Source organism: Carcharhinus amblyrhynchos, chromosome 6 (genome assembly GCF_965287045.1).
Source record: "Carcharhinus amblyrhynchos chromosome 6, sCarAmb.v2.hapA, whole genome shotgun sequence".
NCBI lineage: Eukaryota > Metazoa > Chordata > Chondrichthyes > Carcharhiniformes > Carcharhinidae > Carcharhinus > Carcharhinus amblyrhynchos.
In genome coordinates this window covers 13,079,425-13,099,262 of record NC_137329.1, presented here as the reverse complement: position 1 = coordinate 13,099,262, position 19,838 = coordinate 13,079,425, and the positions used below count along the sequence as shown (strand labels likewise).

Below are 19,838 nucleotides of genomic sequence, written 5' to 3'. Positions count from 1 at the left end.
GAAAAGATCTATACTATGGGGGTCGGGCGAGGGGTGGTGGGTGTGGAGGGCGAGTGGGTTGAGGGGGTGGTGGGTGGGTGGGGAGGGGGATTGGGTTGAGAGGGTGGGTGGGTGGGGAGGGGGATTGGGTTGAGAGGGTGGGTGGGTGGGGAGGGGGATTGGGTTGAGAGGGTGGGTGGGTGGGGAGGGGGATTGGGTTGAGAGGGTGGGTGGATGGGTGGGGAGGGGGATTGGGTTGAGAGGGTGGGTGGGTGGGTGGGGAGGGGGAGTGGGGGAGAGGGTGGGTGGGGGGGGGGGTGTTGTAACTGAGAGATTAAGAAAGATGCTAAAAGTGTCCATTAAGAGATTATCATGTGTGAATAACAAATCAGAGTACAGATAGTTAAGGCAGTTGGCCTGAAACATAGGTGGGGGAGGAGAGGAGAGGGGAGGGGAGGGGTGAGGGGGGTACGGGGGCTGTGGGGTGTGGGGCAAGAAGGAGAGCAGGAATGGAGGTGTGGAAAAATGGAAGAGAGAAAGAAGGATTCTCAGCATCCGCAGTGTTTTGCTTTTACAAAGCTCTGGGTCCTGCTTGCAGTGGGACTGAAGGTGTTCCAGCAAAGCGGTCGCCCAGTCTGCATTGGGTCTCTCCGATGTGGAGTAGACCGCATTGGGAGCAGCGAATGCAATAGATCAGATTGAAGGAGGCGCGTGTGAAACGCTGCTTCATCCGAAAGTGATGTTTAGGACCTGGGATGGTGAGCAGGGAGCAGGTAAAGGGGGCAGGTGTTGCACCTTCTGCGATTGCATGGGAAGGTGCTGTGGGCAGGGGCTGAAGTGTTGTATGTGATAGGGTGGCACAGTGATAAGGGCGGCATGGTGGCACAGTGGTTAGCACTGCTGCCTCACAGTGCCAGGTACCCGGGTTCGATTCCCGATTAGGAGAACATGAAAAATTCTTCACGTTCTAATCTGCACTTACCTTGCAATTGTACCTTTGCCTATATACGTGAACTGACGTAGCCAGTGATGCCCACGTCCCAGGCACGAATAATTTAAGGAAAGTAATATTTTGCTAGTTTTTTGCAGTCGATTCAAATTAGGCAGAGTGTTTCTTAACTTTGTTTTTAATGAAATCGCTACTGATGAGGTCGCACGAAGGAAATGTTAAACACTGCAGCCCCACTCTGGATGCTGACCAGCTTTGTTTGTGCAGGCCCTGTTTCCAAGGAGGAAACTGAACGTTCTCCTTTGATCCGCACCACATCCGAGACTCCACAGAGATGAATATGTTCCCCCCCACAACCATCAAATTATTTGTTTACAGCAGACAAACTCACACAAGACTTTAAATATTGCGACTGAATTTTTGCAGCAGCTGTTGCGCTGTAATAAGATTTATTTGAACAGCTGCTTTTATTGCAATTAAAATTTGCATATCCTTTGTGTTGGTATCCTGTGAGCGCACTGATAATTGGCTGTGACTAGGGGGGGAGAGCTGCAGTTTGGCTGCTGAACCACCAGAGGGTGTCAGAGCATCAAAAGGCTTGAAGTTGACTGGAAAACTTCTATTGTTGTGGGATTTTGTCTTGTGTGGTTCAGTGAACGTGCCTCAAGGGTGTGTTTTAAATTGATTACAGACAATATGTGCAGGATTTCGTGGTAAATGCAGATGCCAGAACTGGTACATCAGCCACAAACGCTGTAGCAGACCTGCGGGAAGATGAGGACAGTGTCTACTTCAGCTCTTACGGGCACTATGGTATACATGAGGAAATGCTAAAGGTGAGGTTGCGATCAAACAGCCCCACCGGGTGCGGTTTTCAAACGCAAACAATAGAAAATGCTAGCCCTTTCCTGGGCTCAGAAGGTGAACCACGTTTTGTGGCATTTTCTTTGACCCGATCGTGGCTCCTTTTCTTCCGTTGCGCGGAGTTTGCACGTTCTCCCCGTGTCTGTGTGGGTTTCCTCTGGGTGCTCCGGTTTCTCCCCACACCCCAAAGGTGTGCGGGTTAGGTGGATTGGCCACGCTAAGTTGCCCCTTAGTGTGAGGAGGACTAGCTTGGGCAAATGCATGGGGTTATGGGGAATAGGGCCTAGGTGGGATTGTGGTTGGTGCAGACCTAATGGCCGCCTTCTATACTCTTTGACTGTCTGCCCCAAGTGGATTGAAACTTGCCCAACGCCGCACAAATTAGCTCCTTATTCTCGTGTGTTAAGTGTCAAGAGCTTGCTGCGAGAATCATAGAATTGTAGAAGCTCCACAGTGCAGAAGAGGCCAATTGGTCTATTGAGTCTGCACCGACATAGTATCTTACCCAGGCCCTCTCCCCTCTCCTATCCCTCTAGCCCATTCCCCATGGCTAATCCAGCTAACCTACACACCTTGAGGCACTAAGGGACAATTTAACATGGTCAATCCTTCCAACCTGTACATCTTTGGGGTGGGAGCACCAGAAGAAACCCATACAGACATGGGGAGAGCATGCAAACTCCATGCAGGCAGTAACCGACGCCGGGAATCAAACCCAGGTCATAGAGTCATAGAGGTTTACAGCAAAGAAACGCGCCCTTCGGTCCAACTTGTCCATGCTGCCCTTTTTTTAAACCACTAAGCTAGTCCCAGTTGCCTGCATTTGGCCCACATCCCTCTATTTCCATCTTACTCATGTAACTGTTCGAATACTTTCCAAAAGACAAAATTGTACTTGCCCCTACTATTACCCCTGGTAGCTCACCACCCTCTGTGTGAAAGAATTGCCCCTCTGGACCCTTTAGTATCTCTCCCCTCCCTCCTCAAACCCATGCTCTCCAGTCCCGGAGTCCCCCATCCTTGGGAAAAGATATTGACCATCCGATCAATCTCATTATTTTATAGACCTCCATAAGATTGCCTCGAGTCTCCTGTGCTCCAGGGGAAAAAGTCCCAGTCTACCCAGCCTCTCCTTATAATTTAAAACTGTGTCATTCATTCGTCTCACCCAATATTAACACAAGTGTTTTGGACGATTGCAAGTTTATGGAAGGTAGAACTGGAAAGATGGCCAGGCCTGCCTTGAGAGCCAAATCTGAAAGTAACAAAAGCCTGGAGAGTTTTAGCATAGCACTGCTATGAGGCAGCAGTGCTAACCAGTGTGCCAGCATACTGGCCTGCGTGCGTGGACGCAACCTTTTTGCATTTGTTCAAATGGAAATCAACCGGATGACACGTCCAATTTCACAAGTGTGACTTTTTAAAAAAAGGTGTTATCTTCCCTGTTCAATATCTAAATGGAAGAGCATAATTGGAGAAAGGTTGGTGGACAGCTGCAGTTATTGCAGAAGGTAAGGGGACATGGAGTTGGGGGTAGGGTGTTAGCGTGGATAGAGGATTGGTTGTCAAATAGGAGGCAGAGAGTGGGGATCAATGGGTGCTATTCGGATTGGCGGATGGTGACTAGTGGAGTGCCCCAGGGGTCGGTGCTGGGGCCTCAGCTATTTACCATTTATATAGATGATCTGGAGGAGGGAACCGAGTGTATGGTGTCGAAATTTGCTGATGACACCAAGATTGGTGGAACGGCAAATTGTGTGGAGGGTGTGGAGAGCCTGCAGAAGGATCTAGATAGGCTGGGCGAATGGGCCAGGAACTGGCAAATGGAATTTAATGTTGGCAAGTGTGAGGTGGTCCACTTTGGTAGGAATAATGGTAGGAAGGATTATTACTTAGGTGGCGAAAAACTGCAGCAGGCAACGGTGCAGAGGGACCTCGGGGTCCTTGTGCATGAGTCGCAAAAACCCAGCTTGCAGGTGCAGCAGGTGGTCAGGAAGGCAAATGGGATGCTGGCCTTCATCGCGAGGGGGATTGAATATAAAAGTAGGGAGGTCTTGCTGCGGCTGTATAGGGCATTGGTGAGGCCGCAGCTGGAGTACTGTGTGCAGTTTTGGGCGCCGTACTTACGCAAGGATATTTTGGCCTTGGAGGGAGTGCAGAGGAGGTTTACTAGGCTGATGCCGGAGTTGACGGGGTTGAGCTATGAAGAGAGGCTGAATAAACTAGGCTTGTACTCGTTAAGAGTTTAGAAGAATGAGGGGAGATCTCATTGAGATGTATAAGATGATGAATGGGATGGATAGGATAGAGGTGGAGAGGCTCTTCCTGCTCAGAAAGGACAGTAGGACTAGGGGGCACAGCCTCAAGATAAAGGGGGGGCGGTTTAGAACGGAGTTGAGGAGGAACTTCTTCACTCAAAAATTCTCTGCCCGTTGAAGTGGTGGAGGCTACCTCGCTAAATATTTTTAAGACGCGGGTTGATGGGTTTTTGATAAGAGGGGATTAAGGGTTATGGGGAGAGGGCGGGAATGTGGAACTGAGCCACGACAGATCAGCCATGATCTTATTGAATGACGGGGCAGGCTCGAAGGGCTAGATGGCCTACTCCTGCTCCTATTTCTTATGCTCTTATGTAAATCTTTAGGAAGTAGGAGATAATGGGAATGTTGTCAGGATAGTGTTCCCGAGGCTTCTCAGCTTTCCATTGTAATGTGTGAACATCTTGGATGAATGAGTGCTGTGTTTTCTGTCCAAGATTGAAGAAGACACTGAATTTGGGGACAATGGTGTGGATGGGAGCAGGAGAAAGGCAGATAAAACGAGTGGACAAAACTTCCAATAGAGTTCAAGGTGGGGAAATGTGGAATCATCCACTTCCAATCTGTGAAAGATGACTCTAAATTTTTTCTTATTCGTTTGTGGGACGTGGGTGTCACTGGCTGGACCAGCCTTCATTACCCGTTCCTAGTTGCCCTTGAAACTTGAGTGGCTTGCTGGGCCATTTCAGAGGGCAGTTGAGAGTCAACCACATTGCTATGGCTCTGGAATCACATGTAAGCCAGACCAGATAAGGACGGCAGATTTCCTTCCCTAACGTGAACCAGATGGTTTTTCCGACAGTTGACAATAGCTTTATGGTCATCAGTTGGTTCTTAAATTCAATAAAAAATATGTGGAATTAAATTCCACCATTTGCCATGGTGGGATTTGAACCTGGGACCCTAGAACATTAGCTAAATTTTGGATTAATGGCCTAGCGATAATACTACTAGGCCATCACCCCTCCTTATTTTCTTAACTGCAGTCACAGAGGAGCAAAAGATAAAAGCTTTTTTAAAACAGTTTGAAAACATTTATTTATTAGTGCCACAAGTAGGCTTACATTAACACTGCAGTGAAGTTGCTGTGAAAATCTCCTCATTGCCACACTCTGGCACCTGTTCAAGTATGCTGAGGGAGAATTTAGAATGGCCGATGCACCTAATCAGCACATCTTTTGGACTGTGGGAGGAAACCAGAGCACCCGGAGGAAACCCACACAGACATGGGAAGAATGTGCAGACTCTGCTTAGACAGTAGCCCAGGCTGAGACTCAAACCGGGTCCCTGGCGCTGTGAGGCAGCAGTGCTAACCACTGTGCCACTCACAGAGAGATTTGGGTAACCTGAAAGTACAGTGTTGGTTTTCACATGTACACTTATAACACCCAGCTCTATCTCCTCACAGTCGCTCTTGATCCTCTGCTGTTGCCAACTTATCAGACTGCGCATTCAACATCTGGTACTGAATGAGCAGAAATTTCCACCTATTAACTATCGGGAAGGCTGAAGCCAGTTCAGCCTCTGCTCCAAACTCCACTCTCCAGCTCCTGGCTCCATCCCCCTCCCTGCTAGCAGTCTGAGATTAAGCCAGTCTCTTCACAATCCCAGTGCCACGTTTGACCCCGAAATGAGCTTCTCATCAGTTTAGCATGGCCGATCCACCTCTCCTTTGGATTGTGGGAGGAAACGGATCACCTGGGAAAAAAAACCCACGCAGGCACAGGGAGAACGCGCAAGTGTGAATTGGTGTGCGATGAGGTATGGTGCAGGACACCCAGAATAATACCGGGGCTTAGAGGGTTAAAACGTGAGGCCAGGTCATATGAACCTGGTGTGTTTTCCCTGGAGCTTAGGGGGTGATCAAGGACCTGTTTAAAAATGATGAAAGGGATTCCGAAGGGTGGATGCCAGGACGCAGCTTCCTATGACAGCACGATCTTAACACAGAGTCCGGATCTGTCTGGCAGCGAAATTACGAAGCGTTTCCACCACTCAAAAGATTGTGGAAATCTAGAACTCAGCAGGCTGTGGATAAAATTGTAGTTTTGAGGACAGATTCTTATTGAGTTAGGGTGCCAAGGGACGTGGGGGAAATGCGGTAAAATAGGGTTGAGTGTGCCTCAATGTCATTGAATCACGAAAAGAGACTGGAGGGGCTGACCGGCTAAGTCGTAATCTGTAAGGTGGCTAGATGGAGTCAATGTGGTTTACAGCAGGAAACAGGCCCTTCAGCCCGACTTGCCCATGCCTTTTTGTTTTAAGCACCAAGCTAGTCCCAACTGCCCGTGTTTGGCCCATATCCCTCTATACCCATGTAACTATCTAAATGCTTTTTAAAAGACAAAATTGTACCCATCTCTACTACTACCTCTGATAGCTTGTTCCAGACACTCACCACCCTCTGTATGAAAGATTTCTTCCTCTGGACCCTACTGTATCTCCCCCCTCTCGCCTTAAACCTATGCTCTCTAGTTTTAGACTCCCCTATCTTTGGAAAAAGGTATTGACTATCTAGCTGACCTGTGCCCCTCATTATTTTATAGACCTCTATAAGATCACCCCTCAGCCTCCTATGTTCCAGAGAAAAAAAAGGTCCAAGTCTATCCAGCCTCAAAAATATTATCTTTTTTGAGCCTGGGGAGGAAATGAAAATGAGTCCTGACATTATTATTTTTTCTTTGTTAAGTGTGAAAAATAAACGACTGTAGTCCAGCTCTGGTGTCTGAAGTCACATCGATGGCTGGCATTGATCAAGTTGAGGCAGAGTTGAAGGTTGAAGGCTGTGTAAATCGCATCACTTTCCAACCCAGCGCCTCACCGATTGACACCTTCTCTGGATGTTTGAGCAAGTTCAGCTGCCAGATGGCATTCTTGTTGGGGCTGCTCTTATCCTGGCTTCAGTCACTGCCATCTATTTGTAATTCAGCTGTAATTAAATCCAACTAGCAAGAGTTCCTAATTTTATCCAATTACTAGTGTACAGACCTTCGCAGGACAGAATAAAACCCCCATCTTGCAAGAAAGAAGGTCCTGATATATATATATATATATATATAGTCTTATCTCTCTCTCCTGCGCCTTTTCTTTACGGCTAAAATATCCTTCTCGATGGGGGCGTCATAAGGCTCAACATCAGGGTGGTACGGTGGCACTGTGGTTAGCGCTGTTGCCTCACAGCACTAGGGATTTCGGTTCAATTCGGGCCTCGGATGACTGTCTGTGTGGAGCTTGCATGTTCTTCCTATGTCTGCATGGGCTTCCTCTGGGTGCTCCGGTTTCCTTCTGCAGTCTAAAGATGTGCAGGTTAGGTGGATTTCATAAATATCATAGAACCTTACTGTGCAGAAAGAGGCCCTTCGGCCTATCGAGTCTGCACCGACCACAATCCCACCCAGGCCCTACCCCCATATCCCTACACATTTACCCGCTAATCCCTCGAACCAATGCATCTCAGGACACAAAGGGGCAATTTTAGCATGGCTGATCAACCTAACCCACACATCTTTGGACTGTGGGATCCCATGCGCACGGGATCAGAGAAGAGCTGGCAAGGTGGAAATAAAACTGGCTTGGCCAAAGAAGACAGAGGGTAGCAGTGGAAGGGTATGTTTCTGAATGGAGGGCTGTGACAAGTGGCACTCCTCAGGGATCAGTGCTGGGACCTTTGCTGTTTGTAATATATATAAATGATTTGGAGGAAAATGTAACTGGTTTGATTAGTAAGTTTGCAGATGACACAAAGGATGGTGGATTTGCGGATAGCGATGAGGACCATCAGAGGATACAGCAGGTTATAGCTCAGTTGGAGACTTGGCCGGAGAGATGGCCAAAGGAGTTTATTCTGGACAAATGTGAGATAATGTATTTTGGAAGGTCTAATACATATAGGAAATGTACAGTAAATGGTAGAACCCTTAAGAGTATTGATAGGCAAAGGGATCTGGGTGTACAGGTACACAGGTCACTGAAAGTGGCAATGCAGGTGAAGAAGGTAGTCAAGAAGGCAAACGGCATGCTTGCCTTCGTAGGCCAGGGCATTGAGTTTAAAAATTGGCAAGTCATGTTGCAGTTTTGTAGAACCTTAGTTAGGCCGCACTTGGAATATCGCATTCAATTCTGGTCGTCACACTACCAGAAGGATGTGGAGACTTTGCAGACGATACAGAAAAGATTTACCAGGATGTTGCCTGGAGATTAAGGGGTGATCTGTTAGAAGTCTACAAGATTATGAGAGGCATGGACAGAGTGGATAGTCAGAAACTTTTTCCCAGGGTGGAAGAGTCAATTACTAGGGGGCAGAGGTTTAAGACGCAAGAGGCAAGGTTTAAAGGAGCTGTACGAGGCAGATTTTTTACATAGAGGGTGGTGGGTGCCTGGAACTTGTTTCCAGGAGTGGAAGTGGATATGGTAGTGACTTTTAAGGGGCGTTTGAACAAATACATGAATAGGATGGGAATAGAGGGGTATGGTGACTGGAAGCGTAGGGGGTTTTAGTTCGTCGGGCAGCTTTGTTGGTGCAGGCTTGGAGGGCCAAAGATCTTGTTCCTGTGCTGTGCTGTGCTGTAATTTTCTTTGTTCTTTGTTCTTTGCCTGCGTGGGTGTTCCGGTTTCCTCTGGGTGTTCCGGTTTCCTCTGGGTGTTCCGGTTTCCTCTGGGTGTTCCAGTTTCCTTCCACAGCCTGAAAGATGTGCTGTTTAGGTGCATTGACCCGAACAGGCGCCAGAGTGTGGCAACTAGGAGAACTTGACAGTAAAGTTAAAATTTAAAGTTTTTATTTATCAGTCACAAGTAAGGCTTACATTAACACTGCAATGGAGTTACTGTGAAATTCCCCTGGTCGCCACACTTTGCGCCTGTTTGGATCAGTGCACCTAACCAGCACGTCTTTCAGACTGTGGGAGGAAACTGGAGCACCTGGAGGAAACTTGCAGACACAGGGAGAACGTGCAAACTCCATGCAGATAGTGACCCAAGCTGGGAATTGAACCCGAGTCCCTTGCACTGTGAGGCTGCAGTGCTAACCACTGCGCCACTGTGCTGCCTCTTCACTGCAGTGTTAATGTAAGCCTTACTTATGACTAATAAATAAATAAACTACAACTAAAAATAAAAGCCCTTACCAGTGACGTTCGCCTTCCAAGAACAAATATAAAGAAGGCTGCTTGGTCCAACATCTAATAAAAGAAAATGATTTTGCAGTCAGTTTGTATTTATTTTGTTCATTTGCAGAATGTGGGTGTCACATGGCTGGCCAGCATTTATTGCCCAGCCCTAGTTTCCCTTGAGAAAGTGGTGGTGAGCTGCCTTCTTGAACCGCTGCAGCCCCTGCAGTGTAGGTACACCCACAATGTTGTTAGGGAGGGAGTTGCAAGATCTTGACCCAGTGACAGTGAAAAAATGGTGATTATATTTCCAAGTCAGGATGATGAGTGACTTGGAGTGGGGAACCTCCAGGTGGTGGCATCCCCAGGTATCTGCTGCCCTTGTCCTTCTAGATGGTAATGGTCATGGGTTCAGAAGGTGTTGCCCAAGGAACCTTGACGAGTTCCCACAGTGCATCTTGTGGGTGGTACACACGGCTGCTACTGTTCGCCAGTGGTGGAGGGATTGAATCTTTGTGGAAAGGGTAGCAATCAAGTGGGCTGCTTTGTACTGGGTGGTGTCAAGCTTCTTGAGTGTTGTTGAAACTGTGCTCATTCAGGCAAGTGGAGAGCATTCCATTACATTCCTGACTTGTAGATTGTGATGTGGAGATGCCGGCGTTGGACTGGCGTAAACACAGTAAAAAGTCTGACAACACCAGGTTTTAGTCCAACCTATTTATTTGATAATATACCCACAAGCTTTCGAGGGGACTGCCTCTTCGTCAGGTGAATGGAGAGTTGGAACTCTCCATTCACCTGACGAAGAGGCAGTCCCCTCGAAAGCTTGTGGGTATATTATCAAATAAATAGGTTGGACTAAAACCTGGTGTTGTCAGACTTTTTATTGTAGATTGTGGACAGGCTTTGGGGAGTCAGGAGATGAGTCACTCGCTGCAGGATGCCTTGCCTTTGATCTATTCTGGTGGCTGTGTATACAATCCCCAGTCTTATGGGGATGAAATTAAATTTGGAGTATCTCTTTTTTAAAAGGTGGAACATGTCCAATATTTTGCTGCTTTTGATTTGGGGTGAAGAAAGCTTTGGTTTGGAGAATAAAATGTGAAATGAATTTAAGACACAAACATGCCAAAATCTGGGCCAACAGATCTAATTTGTGCTCTTTTAAATGTGTACATTAAAAAAGAACTGTTATAATATTGTTTGTAGGAAAAGAATAAAGGATAAATTTATGAATGTTTTGACAATTGATGCAGTTTGTGATTCACTGTTTAAACTATCCATCTGCTTGACTGTAAATTTACAGGATAAAGTGAGGACGGAGAGCTACAGGGATTTCATGTACTCCAATCCACATATTTTTAAGGACAAGGTGAGTGTAACACAACCAGTGATGCAGTGACTGCAGTGCTTAGTTAGAGGCCTCCCTAGCTAGACAATGACTGGCAATAGAATTCGCGTGTGAAAGGATTTGATTCTCTGGTCCTGGAGTTTATTATGTATGGATGTTTTTTTTCGGCAAGTAGAGACTGGTGTGTGCTGATAACGCAAGTGCAGATCACTGTTGTCATTGTACTGTACAGTATCCCATCGCTGTTATCTGCTGCATATAATGGGACAGCTGGGGGAAAAGCAATTTTGAGTTGTTTATTTGCACCTTGCTTGTAGAACCTGGATAGTACATAGAAACACAGGGAAGCATAGGACTGCAGCCCATCTGGCTGGTCACAAAAGTGTAAAGGAAAACACATTACACTGCCATCTCTTATGCTTTGTCTTGTGAGAAGACCCTTCAGTTCCCTCTGGCAAAATACTGCTTCCCTGTGTCCCTGGGGCTGTCTTACGTTAGCCACTCTCCATCTGAAGTGCTTAAATCTGAACCCTCTGTCCACTTTTTCTTTACTTGGTTAAACTCTGCACTCATTGCAGTTAAAGTGACCTGTGTTCGATCGCTAATACAATTCAGAAGCTTGAGATCTTCAGTCAGTTCTGCACTGGGGTGTGCATTGTGCAAATATTGCACAGAACCAAAGTCTTTCCTTGCACTTTGAAACACAAATATTAGAGTTGATAATTTAGCCCTCACTCACTGCTCATCCCCCCCCCCGCAACATCTATTCACCCATTCAATGCTTGATTTGTGACCAAAATCTCCTTTGTCCTGTATCCCTTAATAACTTTGGATAACACAATGTATCAATCTTGGATTTAAATTTTACTATTGATCTAATATCATAGAATCCTTACTGTGCAGTAGAAGACCATTTGGCCCATCGAGTCTGCACCAACCACAATCCCACCCAGGCCCTATTCCTGTAACCCCACATTATTTATCCTGCTAATCCCCAGACACGAAGGGTCAACTTAGCATGGCCAATCAACCGCACATCTTTGGATTGTGGGAGGAAACCGGAGCACCCGGAAGAAACCCATGCAGACACTGGGAGAACATGCAGACTCCACACAGACAATGACCCGAGTCCGGAATTGAACCTGGGTCCCTGGCGCTGTGAGGTAGCAGTGCTAACCAGTGTGCCACATTGCCGCCCGATGTTGCTGTTAGTGGAAGAGCGTTCCAAACTTTTACCCCCTTTGTGTGTTTCCTATTTTCACTCCTGATGTTCCCATCATATTTGAAATTGTGTACCATGATCCCTGTGGGGCTGAGCTAATGCCTTGTATAAGTCGACACCACTTTCTGGAACTTGCATCGTGTCCCACTGGCAACGTGCCCTATAATCATGTTCGATTTTTTTTTTACTGCAGTCGCACATTGTGCTGGTGTTTTTAAAGAGCTTCTGAAATTATGCACTGCGTGTTGTGTCCTTTAGTCTGCAGTTGTTGTCCTTGTAGCCCATCCAGTTCCACTCTCCCCGTCCCTCTATTCTCACTCTTTTGCATCTGTCTAAATGGAACCCTATTTTAATATGCGTTATTGGCATTTTCATATCAACAGCAGGTTTCTTAATTTATTATTCATTCAGGAACAGCATTTATTGCCCATCTCTAGTTGCCCTTGAGAAGGTGGCACAGTGGTTAGCATTGCTGCCTCTCAGCGCTAGGGACCCCAGTTTGATTCCTGGCTTGCATCATTGTCTGTGTGGAGTTTGCACATTCACCCCATTATCTGCATGGGTTTCCTCCGAGTGTCCTGGTTTCCTCCGACAGCCCAAAGATGTGCAGGTTAGTTAGATTAGCCATGCTAAATTGCCCCTTAGTGTCAGGGGGACCAGCTAGGGTAAGTGCATGGGGTTATAGGAATGGGGCCTGGGTGGTTGTGTGGTCGGTGCAGACTTGATGGGCCAGATAGAATTCCGACAGTACAGAAGGAGGCTATGATTCTATGAGTCTATGAAGGTGATGGTGAGCTGCCTTCCTGAACTGCTGCAGTCCATGTGGTATAGTATACCCACAGTGCTGTTAGGGATGGAGTTCCAGGAATTTGAGCCAGTGAAAGAACAATGGTATATTTCAAAGTCAGGATGGTGACTGACTAGATGGGGGGTGGGGGCGGTGGTGAACTTCCAGTGATGGTGTTCTCCTTTCTCTGCTACCCTTTATCCTTTTAGATGATAGTGATTGTGGGTTTAGAAGGTGCTGCCTAAGGAGCCTTGGTGAGTTCCTGCAGTGCTTCTTGCAGATGGTACATGCTGCTGCTAAGTGGAGGAACTGAATGTCAGTGGAAGGGGTATCAGTCAAGCAGATAGTCCTGAATGGTGTTGAGTGTCTTAAGTTTTGTTAAACAGCACTCATCCAGGATAGGGGAGAGTCTTCCATCACACTCTGACTTGCAGGTGATTTGCTCTACCCCACCTCGGCCCCTTTGTTTTCATTCTATTTTATTTAATTTTTTTCCTGTTCTTTTCCTTTTATTTCTTCATTATCTTTCCTCATTTTTCTTCCCTCCCCCCATACTTAACCCCCTATTTTACGCTCCTTCCCTTACTCCCCCTCTGCTTCTCCTTTTCTAAATGTGACCTCTGTGCCATCCGTTCCCCCGCAGCCCCCCCCTCCTCTACCGTTTGTGGCCAGTTACACCCTGTATTTCCTTCTTCTCCTTCTCCTTCCTCCTTCCTCCTTCCTCCTTCCTCCCTCCTTCTCCTTCCTCCCTCCTTCTTCTTCCTCCCTCCTTCTTCTTCCTCCCTCCTTCTCCTTCCTCCCTCCTTCTCCTTCCTCCCTCCTTCTCCTTCCTCCCTCCTTCTCCTTCCTCCCTCCTTCTCCTTCCTCCCTCCTTCTTCTTCCTCCTCCTCCTCCTTCCTCCCTCCTTCCTCCTCCTCCTCCTCCTCCTTCTCCTTCCTCCTCCTCTCTCCCCCCCCCCCCGCCCCACCCCCACCACCCCCCTGGTATTTGGCCATTCACACCTTTCATTCCTCCCTGTGGACCGCTATTCACTGCTTTCTGTGGCAATGATTCATCTTTCATTCCCTCACCCTACAGTATAAATATCTCCCACTTTCCATGCCTTTTAGCTTTGACAAAGAGTCATCTGGACGCAAAACACCAGCTCTTTGCTCTCCTTACAAACGCTGCCAGATCTGCTGAGATTTTCCAGTATTTTCTCTTTTGGTTTTATTTCTGCAGTTATTTCCTCCCATTGAACCAGACCCGAGTCCTCCACAACCCAGATCCATGATCATGTCCATTACTGTAAAAGCTGGCCTTGTTCCACTTCCACAGCATCACCCTCCTCCACCATTATCTTACCAGCAATGCTGTTGGAAGTATTGCCAGCACATTCTCATTGCATCTTGAATCGATTTCCCTCGTGCTCTCCATGCCGACCTCCCTTTCTGTACACTCTGCAAACTCAAGTGTTGTCTGACTTGCAAACCTCATCCAAAGCGTGTCATCAAAGATTAGAAATATCCAGCTAAAATGAAACAAGCGATTGAGGAGCAGATTCCCCTGCTGAGCCAAATCAGGCTGTGCCACTTTCGATTGCCACTTAGACCATAAGATATAGCAGAATTAGGCTATTTGGCCCATTGAATCGGCTCTGCCATTCAATGATGGCTGATAAGTTTCTCAATCCCATTCTCCTGCCTTTTCCCCATAATGTTTGGTTCCTTTACCAATCTATCTTTGTCTTAACTTCACTCAATGACCCAGTCTCCACAGCCTTCTGTGGCAATGAATACCACAGAGTCACCAAGCCCTCTGTCTGATGAAATTCCTCCTCATCTTGGTTCTAAAGGGTTGTCCCTTTACTCTGAAGCTATACGCTTGGACCCTATTCTCTCCTCCTAATGGAAACATCTTCCCCACGTCCACTCTATCCAGACTTGGTGAAGATTCTAAGCCATCTGTAGCATTCTTCACAAAACGACGCCACCAATTGGCTTTGCCCTTCAGAAAAATAAGCACAACTGTGAAATGTGATCAGTAAAATACTCATTAAATGTTCTGGAATTCTGCAACAAAACTTGTTTATTCAATTATTGAGAGCCACTGGTCCCAATTATAAAGAGGCAGCATCCCCGAGAGCATGGTAGAAATCCTGGTACCCTCTGTAGGTGAAGTGAAATTTGACCAATGTAGAAATTGTAAATCAATGGGCCAACGTGTAAACGATCAATCTTATCTAACTGTTCTGTCAGGCCAGTGGGGATCCGTGTCCTTTTGAAGCCAAAATATGTTGTCACTAGTACTTCATAGCTAAAGCTTTAAAGTTTATTTATTAGTTTTGCAAATAGGCTTGGATTAACACTGTAATGAAGTTACTGTGAGAATGCCCTAGTCGCTACACTCCGACGTTTGTTTGGGTATATCGAGGGAGAATTTAGCACCTAACCCGCACATCTTTCACTCTGTGGAAGGAAACCAGAGCACCTGGAGGAAACCCACGCAGACATGGGGAGAATGTGCAGACTCCGCATAGACACTGACCCAAGCTAGGAATTGAGTCCAGGTCCCTGGTGCTGTGAGGTTGCAGTGCTAACCTCTGTGCCACTATGCCACAAGATGCTGAGTAGAAAGCACAATGCAAACAGATCAATACAAAGAACATTCTTTTTTTCATTCTTGGGGTATCAGCAGTGATAGCAAAGCTCCATTTATTGCCCATCCCTTGTTGTCCTGTTCGATGTTAAGTGCAGTTTATGATCTGTATTGGATACTTAATAAGATTTGTTATGTTTTTTGTCGACCAATAACCTTTTAAAAGGAATTCCCCCATCACCAATGGGAAAGGAAAATTGATGGACAAGATTTCACTTTTTTTTCAAACTCTTACTGTAACAAACAAACCAAAATCAACATAATCCAAACATTGATTAACAGATGAATGATATTTCAACTAAAGGGGTAAAGTTCGCTTTAATTAGTTGATACAATGAAAATAGAAATTATAAAATCACAAGCACCTACATTACTCCTAGTGCAAAGGTTGCACCACATGAAGTTCTAATGTTCTCTGACTTGGCTTCCGACATTTTCCATTCAACCTATCCTGCCCTTGAGTGTATTCATCAGCAGGTTCCCAGACATGGTTGACGCTGACAAGACGCACGTGTGCAAACGTTCTCTCATTCTGGTCATGCCAGCCCTGATGGTGTAGCTTTTCAGAGTTTCTTTTCAGCCAGCCAACCAACATCACCCAGGTTGCGATCTGCGCTCCTGATGTAAACTCTTAAGTGATTTCACATTTCTGAGCTATTCCCATCACTTTTAGGATCCAACCCCTGCTATCTCGCTCATACATCACTTCCGCAAGAGCTTCTCTAATTCTGTTTTTCTCCTTACTACCAAATGACTTTTTTTTGTAGAGAGCTCTGTTTACATCTCTACACACAAATTCTGTGATCTGCAACTGAGCTTGCTGCGGCAGAACAGGCTGGAACCCAACAGCACCCCAATTAGCTTTTTTTTTACTTTTGCCCCTTGGATCTCAGCCAGGATTTAAATTCCCTGAAATGGTGTCATGTCCAAGAAACCCCACTAACCATCATTTCTGGAATGGTTCCCAGTTTCACTTTGGAATTAAAGGAGCTATCACAGAAGAAAATACTGGCTTTTCCCAAAGTGCAAGGATCACCTCTTGCACTGCACTAATTAGGTATTTGCTTGTAGCCTTTTCCAAAAAAGTCAAGAATTGTAGCTTTTAGGGGTTTTGATGTATCAAAGCTTTTTAATTGAAATATCTAGTTTCCAAATTCTTGATATCTAACAATGGGTCCTCAGTTGTGCCACGACCTAACAAGATATGAATGAGTAGTATTTATCATAGAATCCCTACAGTGCAGAAGGAGGCCATTTGGCCCATTGAATCTAAACCAACCGCAATCCCACCCAGCCTCTGTCCCCATTACCCCACATATTTACCCTGCTAGTCCCCTTGACACTTTGGCTGGAATTTTACCAGCATGCCTGTCCCGGTGGCAGATGCGGCTCAGAGAACAACATTTTCCATTGACCTCGGGCGGGATCGTATGAACTTCAGGTGGATGTGCTGGTAAAGTTCCATCCTAAGTGTAATTTAATATGGCCGATCAACCTAACCCGCAAGCCTTTGGACTGTGGGTGGAAATTGGAGTACCCGGAGGAAACCCATGATGGCACGAGGAGAACTCCACACAAACAGTGACCCGGGGCCGGAATCGAACCTGGGTCCCTGGCACTGTGAGGTAGCAGTGCTAACCACTGTGCCACTGTGCTGTCCTGTGAATCAAGTCACATGAATTAAGCATGAAGCTAATGGTACATAATAACCAAAAATCAGTGAAGGTGGTGTGGAAGTTTCTTACCCCCCGAGAGTCCAGGTTCTCTCGAGTGCTAACAGCACAAGCAAAATCTTTATTCTTCTGTCTCTGAAGTGATGTTGAACTGTGCCTCAGAAGAATTACATCACAGAAGCAGTGGAACTGTGCCGGTAAAGACTCTTGAGTTCTCAACTCTTATCAATATTTTTGACTTGCTCTGGTTTCTTATTAGGAAAAGTCTGAATTAGCGCTTTTCATTGGCTAAGAGCATAAGAACTAAGAAATAGGAGCAGGAGTAGGCCAACTAGCCCTTTGAGCCTGCCCCGCCATTCAATAAGATCATGGCTGATCTGTCGTGGCTCAGTTCCACATTCCCGCCCTCTCCCCATAACCCTTAATACCCTCGCTTATCAAAAACCCATCAACTCGCATCTTAAAAATATTTAGCGAGGTAGCCTCCACCACTTCAACAGGCAGAGAATTCCAGAGATTCACCACCCTTTGAGTGAAGAAGTTCCTCCTCAACTCCGTTCTAAACCGCCCCCCCCTTTATCTTGAGGCTGTGCCCCCTAGTCCTACTGTCCTTTCTGAGCGGGAAGAGTCTCTCCACCTCTATCCCATCCATCCCATTCATCATCTTATACGTCTCAATGAGATCTCCCCTCATTCTTTTAAACTCTAACGAGTACAAGCCTAGTTTATTCAGCCTCTCCTCATAGCTCAACCCCCTCAACTCCGGCATCATCCTAGTAAACCTCCTCTGCACTCCCTCCAAGGCCAAAATATCCTTGCGTAAGTACGGCGCCCAGAACTGCACACAGTACTCCAGCTGCAGCCTCACCAATGCCCTATACAGCCGCAGCAAGACCTCCCTACTTTTATATTCAATCCCCCTCGCGATGAAGGCCAGCATCCCATTCGCCTTCCTGACCACCTGCTGCACCTGCAAGCTGGGTTTTTGCGACTCATGCACAAGGACCCCGAGGTCCCTCTGCACCGTCGCCTGCTGCAGTTTTTCTCCACGCAAGTAATAGTCCTTCCTACCATTATTCCTACCAAAGTGGACCACCTCGCACTTGCCAACATTAAATTCCATTTGCCATTTCCTGGCCCATTCGCCCAGCCTATCTAGATCCTTCTGTAGACTCTCCACACCCTCCGCACAATTTGCCTTTCCACCAATTTTGGTGTCATCAGCAAATTTCGACACCCTACACTCGGTTCCCTCCTCCAGATCATCGATATAAATGGTAAATAGCTGAGGCCCCAGCACCGACCCCTGGGGCACTCCACTAGTCACCATCCGCCAATCCGAATAGCACCCATTGACCCCCACTCTCTGCCTCCTATTTGGCAACCAATCCTCTATCCACGCTAACACCCTACCCCCAACTCCATGTCCCCTGACCTTCTGCAATAACCTCTTGTGAGGTACCTTGTCAAACGCCTTCTGAAAATCAAGAAAGACCACATCCACCAGCTCTCCTCTGTCCACCGCCCTAGACACATCCTCATAGAACTCCAGTAAATTTGTCAGACACGACTTCCCTTTAACGAAACCGTTAAGAAGGTCAAACTGTGTTGCCAAAATTCTCCCAAAAAAAGTTGAAGTGTTGAATTTGTGGGAAAACTGCAGTAATTCACACTGTTTTTTTCACTGGGAGTTAACACTAAAATCTCCCACGCTCTGTGCACTGCCAGAGTAAATGTGGGATATTGGGGATAGGGCCTGAGTGGGATTATTGTTGGCGCAGACTCGATGGGCTGAATGGCCTCCTTTTGCACTGTAGGATTCTATGATTCTATGTGTTGTAGGAATACATTTCTCTTAGACATTTTAGCAGCTTTATACAACTGAGTGGCTTGCCAGGTTGGAGTCAACTACATTGCTGTGGCTCTGGAGCCACATGTGGACCAGACTAATGTACGTTAGTGAACAAAATGGCATTTCTGTTCACTACTCGCTTTCAATTCCAGATTTTAAAAATAATCAATTGAATTGAAATTCCATCAGTTGCTGTGTAGAGATTTGAACCCTTGTTTCCAGAGCATCCTGGGCCTCAGGATTGCTAGTTCGGTGACATTACCACTATGTCACCATTTCCCCCGAGATTGGTAAACTGCTCTCTCACCACTCTTTGTTCAAGTCCCTTAAGTTTGATTTTGATTCTGTTTGTATAAATGACATTTGTGCCCATCATCTTGCCAATCTCATTCCAGCTTTAACTCTTCCTGAAGTTTCCTCAGTTGACTAATTTTTCTTTTATTGTTCATTTTACGGGGTGTGCGTGTTGCTGGCTGGGCTCCGCATGTGTTGCCCATCCCTAACTGCCCTCCATTTCCGAGGGCATTTGAGAGTCAACCGCGCTATTGTGGCTCTGGAGTTACATGTCGGCCAGACCGGGTAAGGACAGCAGATTTCCTTCCCTAAAGGACATTTATGAACCAGAATGGGTTTTTACAACAATTGTCAATGGTGTTTCATGGTCATCAGTAGACTTTAATTCCAGATTTTTATTGCATTCAGATATCACCACCTGTCATGGCAGGATTTTTACCTGGATCTCCAGATGGGTTCCTGGATTACTAGCCTTGTGACAAAACTGTTATGCCACTCCCTAGGTGGCGAAAGTGTGATGCAGAATGATACCAACTGTGATAGCTTATGGAAGTTACCTCTTTGTCTCGACCTATGCTTGATGTGGTCTGGTGCCCCCTAAACTCCATAACCAATTATCTCTCTGAGTCACAACTTTGGCCAACTCGGACTGACCATAGCCAATCCTGCAATCTCTCTCACCATTGGCTCCTAAATCATTGTTGATCGCCTAATGTTCGACAGGGCCATTCACAGATTTGACATCCTGCATGAACCTGAGCTGACCTTTGAACTGCACATTGAAGTTCAGACGAATGTTGGGGGGAT

The 19,838-nt window shown here is 46.5% G+C and overlaps 1 protein-coding gene across 2 annotated transcripts in view; it reads left to right on the top strand.

Annotated features, from left to right (window-relative positions):
* Positions 1 to 19,838, top strand: part of prmt3 (protein arginine methyltransferase 3) — a 206,019-nt gene that overhangs the window by 21,218 nt on the left and 164,963 nt on the right. Inside the window, exons 7-8 of one of the 2 annotated variants that reach the window (XM_080191538.1) lie at positions 1,620 to 1,764; positions 10,522 to 10,587. In XM_080191538.1, coding sequence (XP_080047664.1) covers positions 1,620 to 1,764; positions 10,522 to 10,587 — 211 coding nt within the window. The remainder of the gene's footprint in view (positions 1 to 1,619; positions 1,765 to 10,521; positions 10,588 to 19,838) is intronic. The other variant, XM_080191539.1, reaches the window with a different exon arrangement.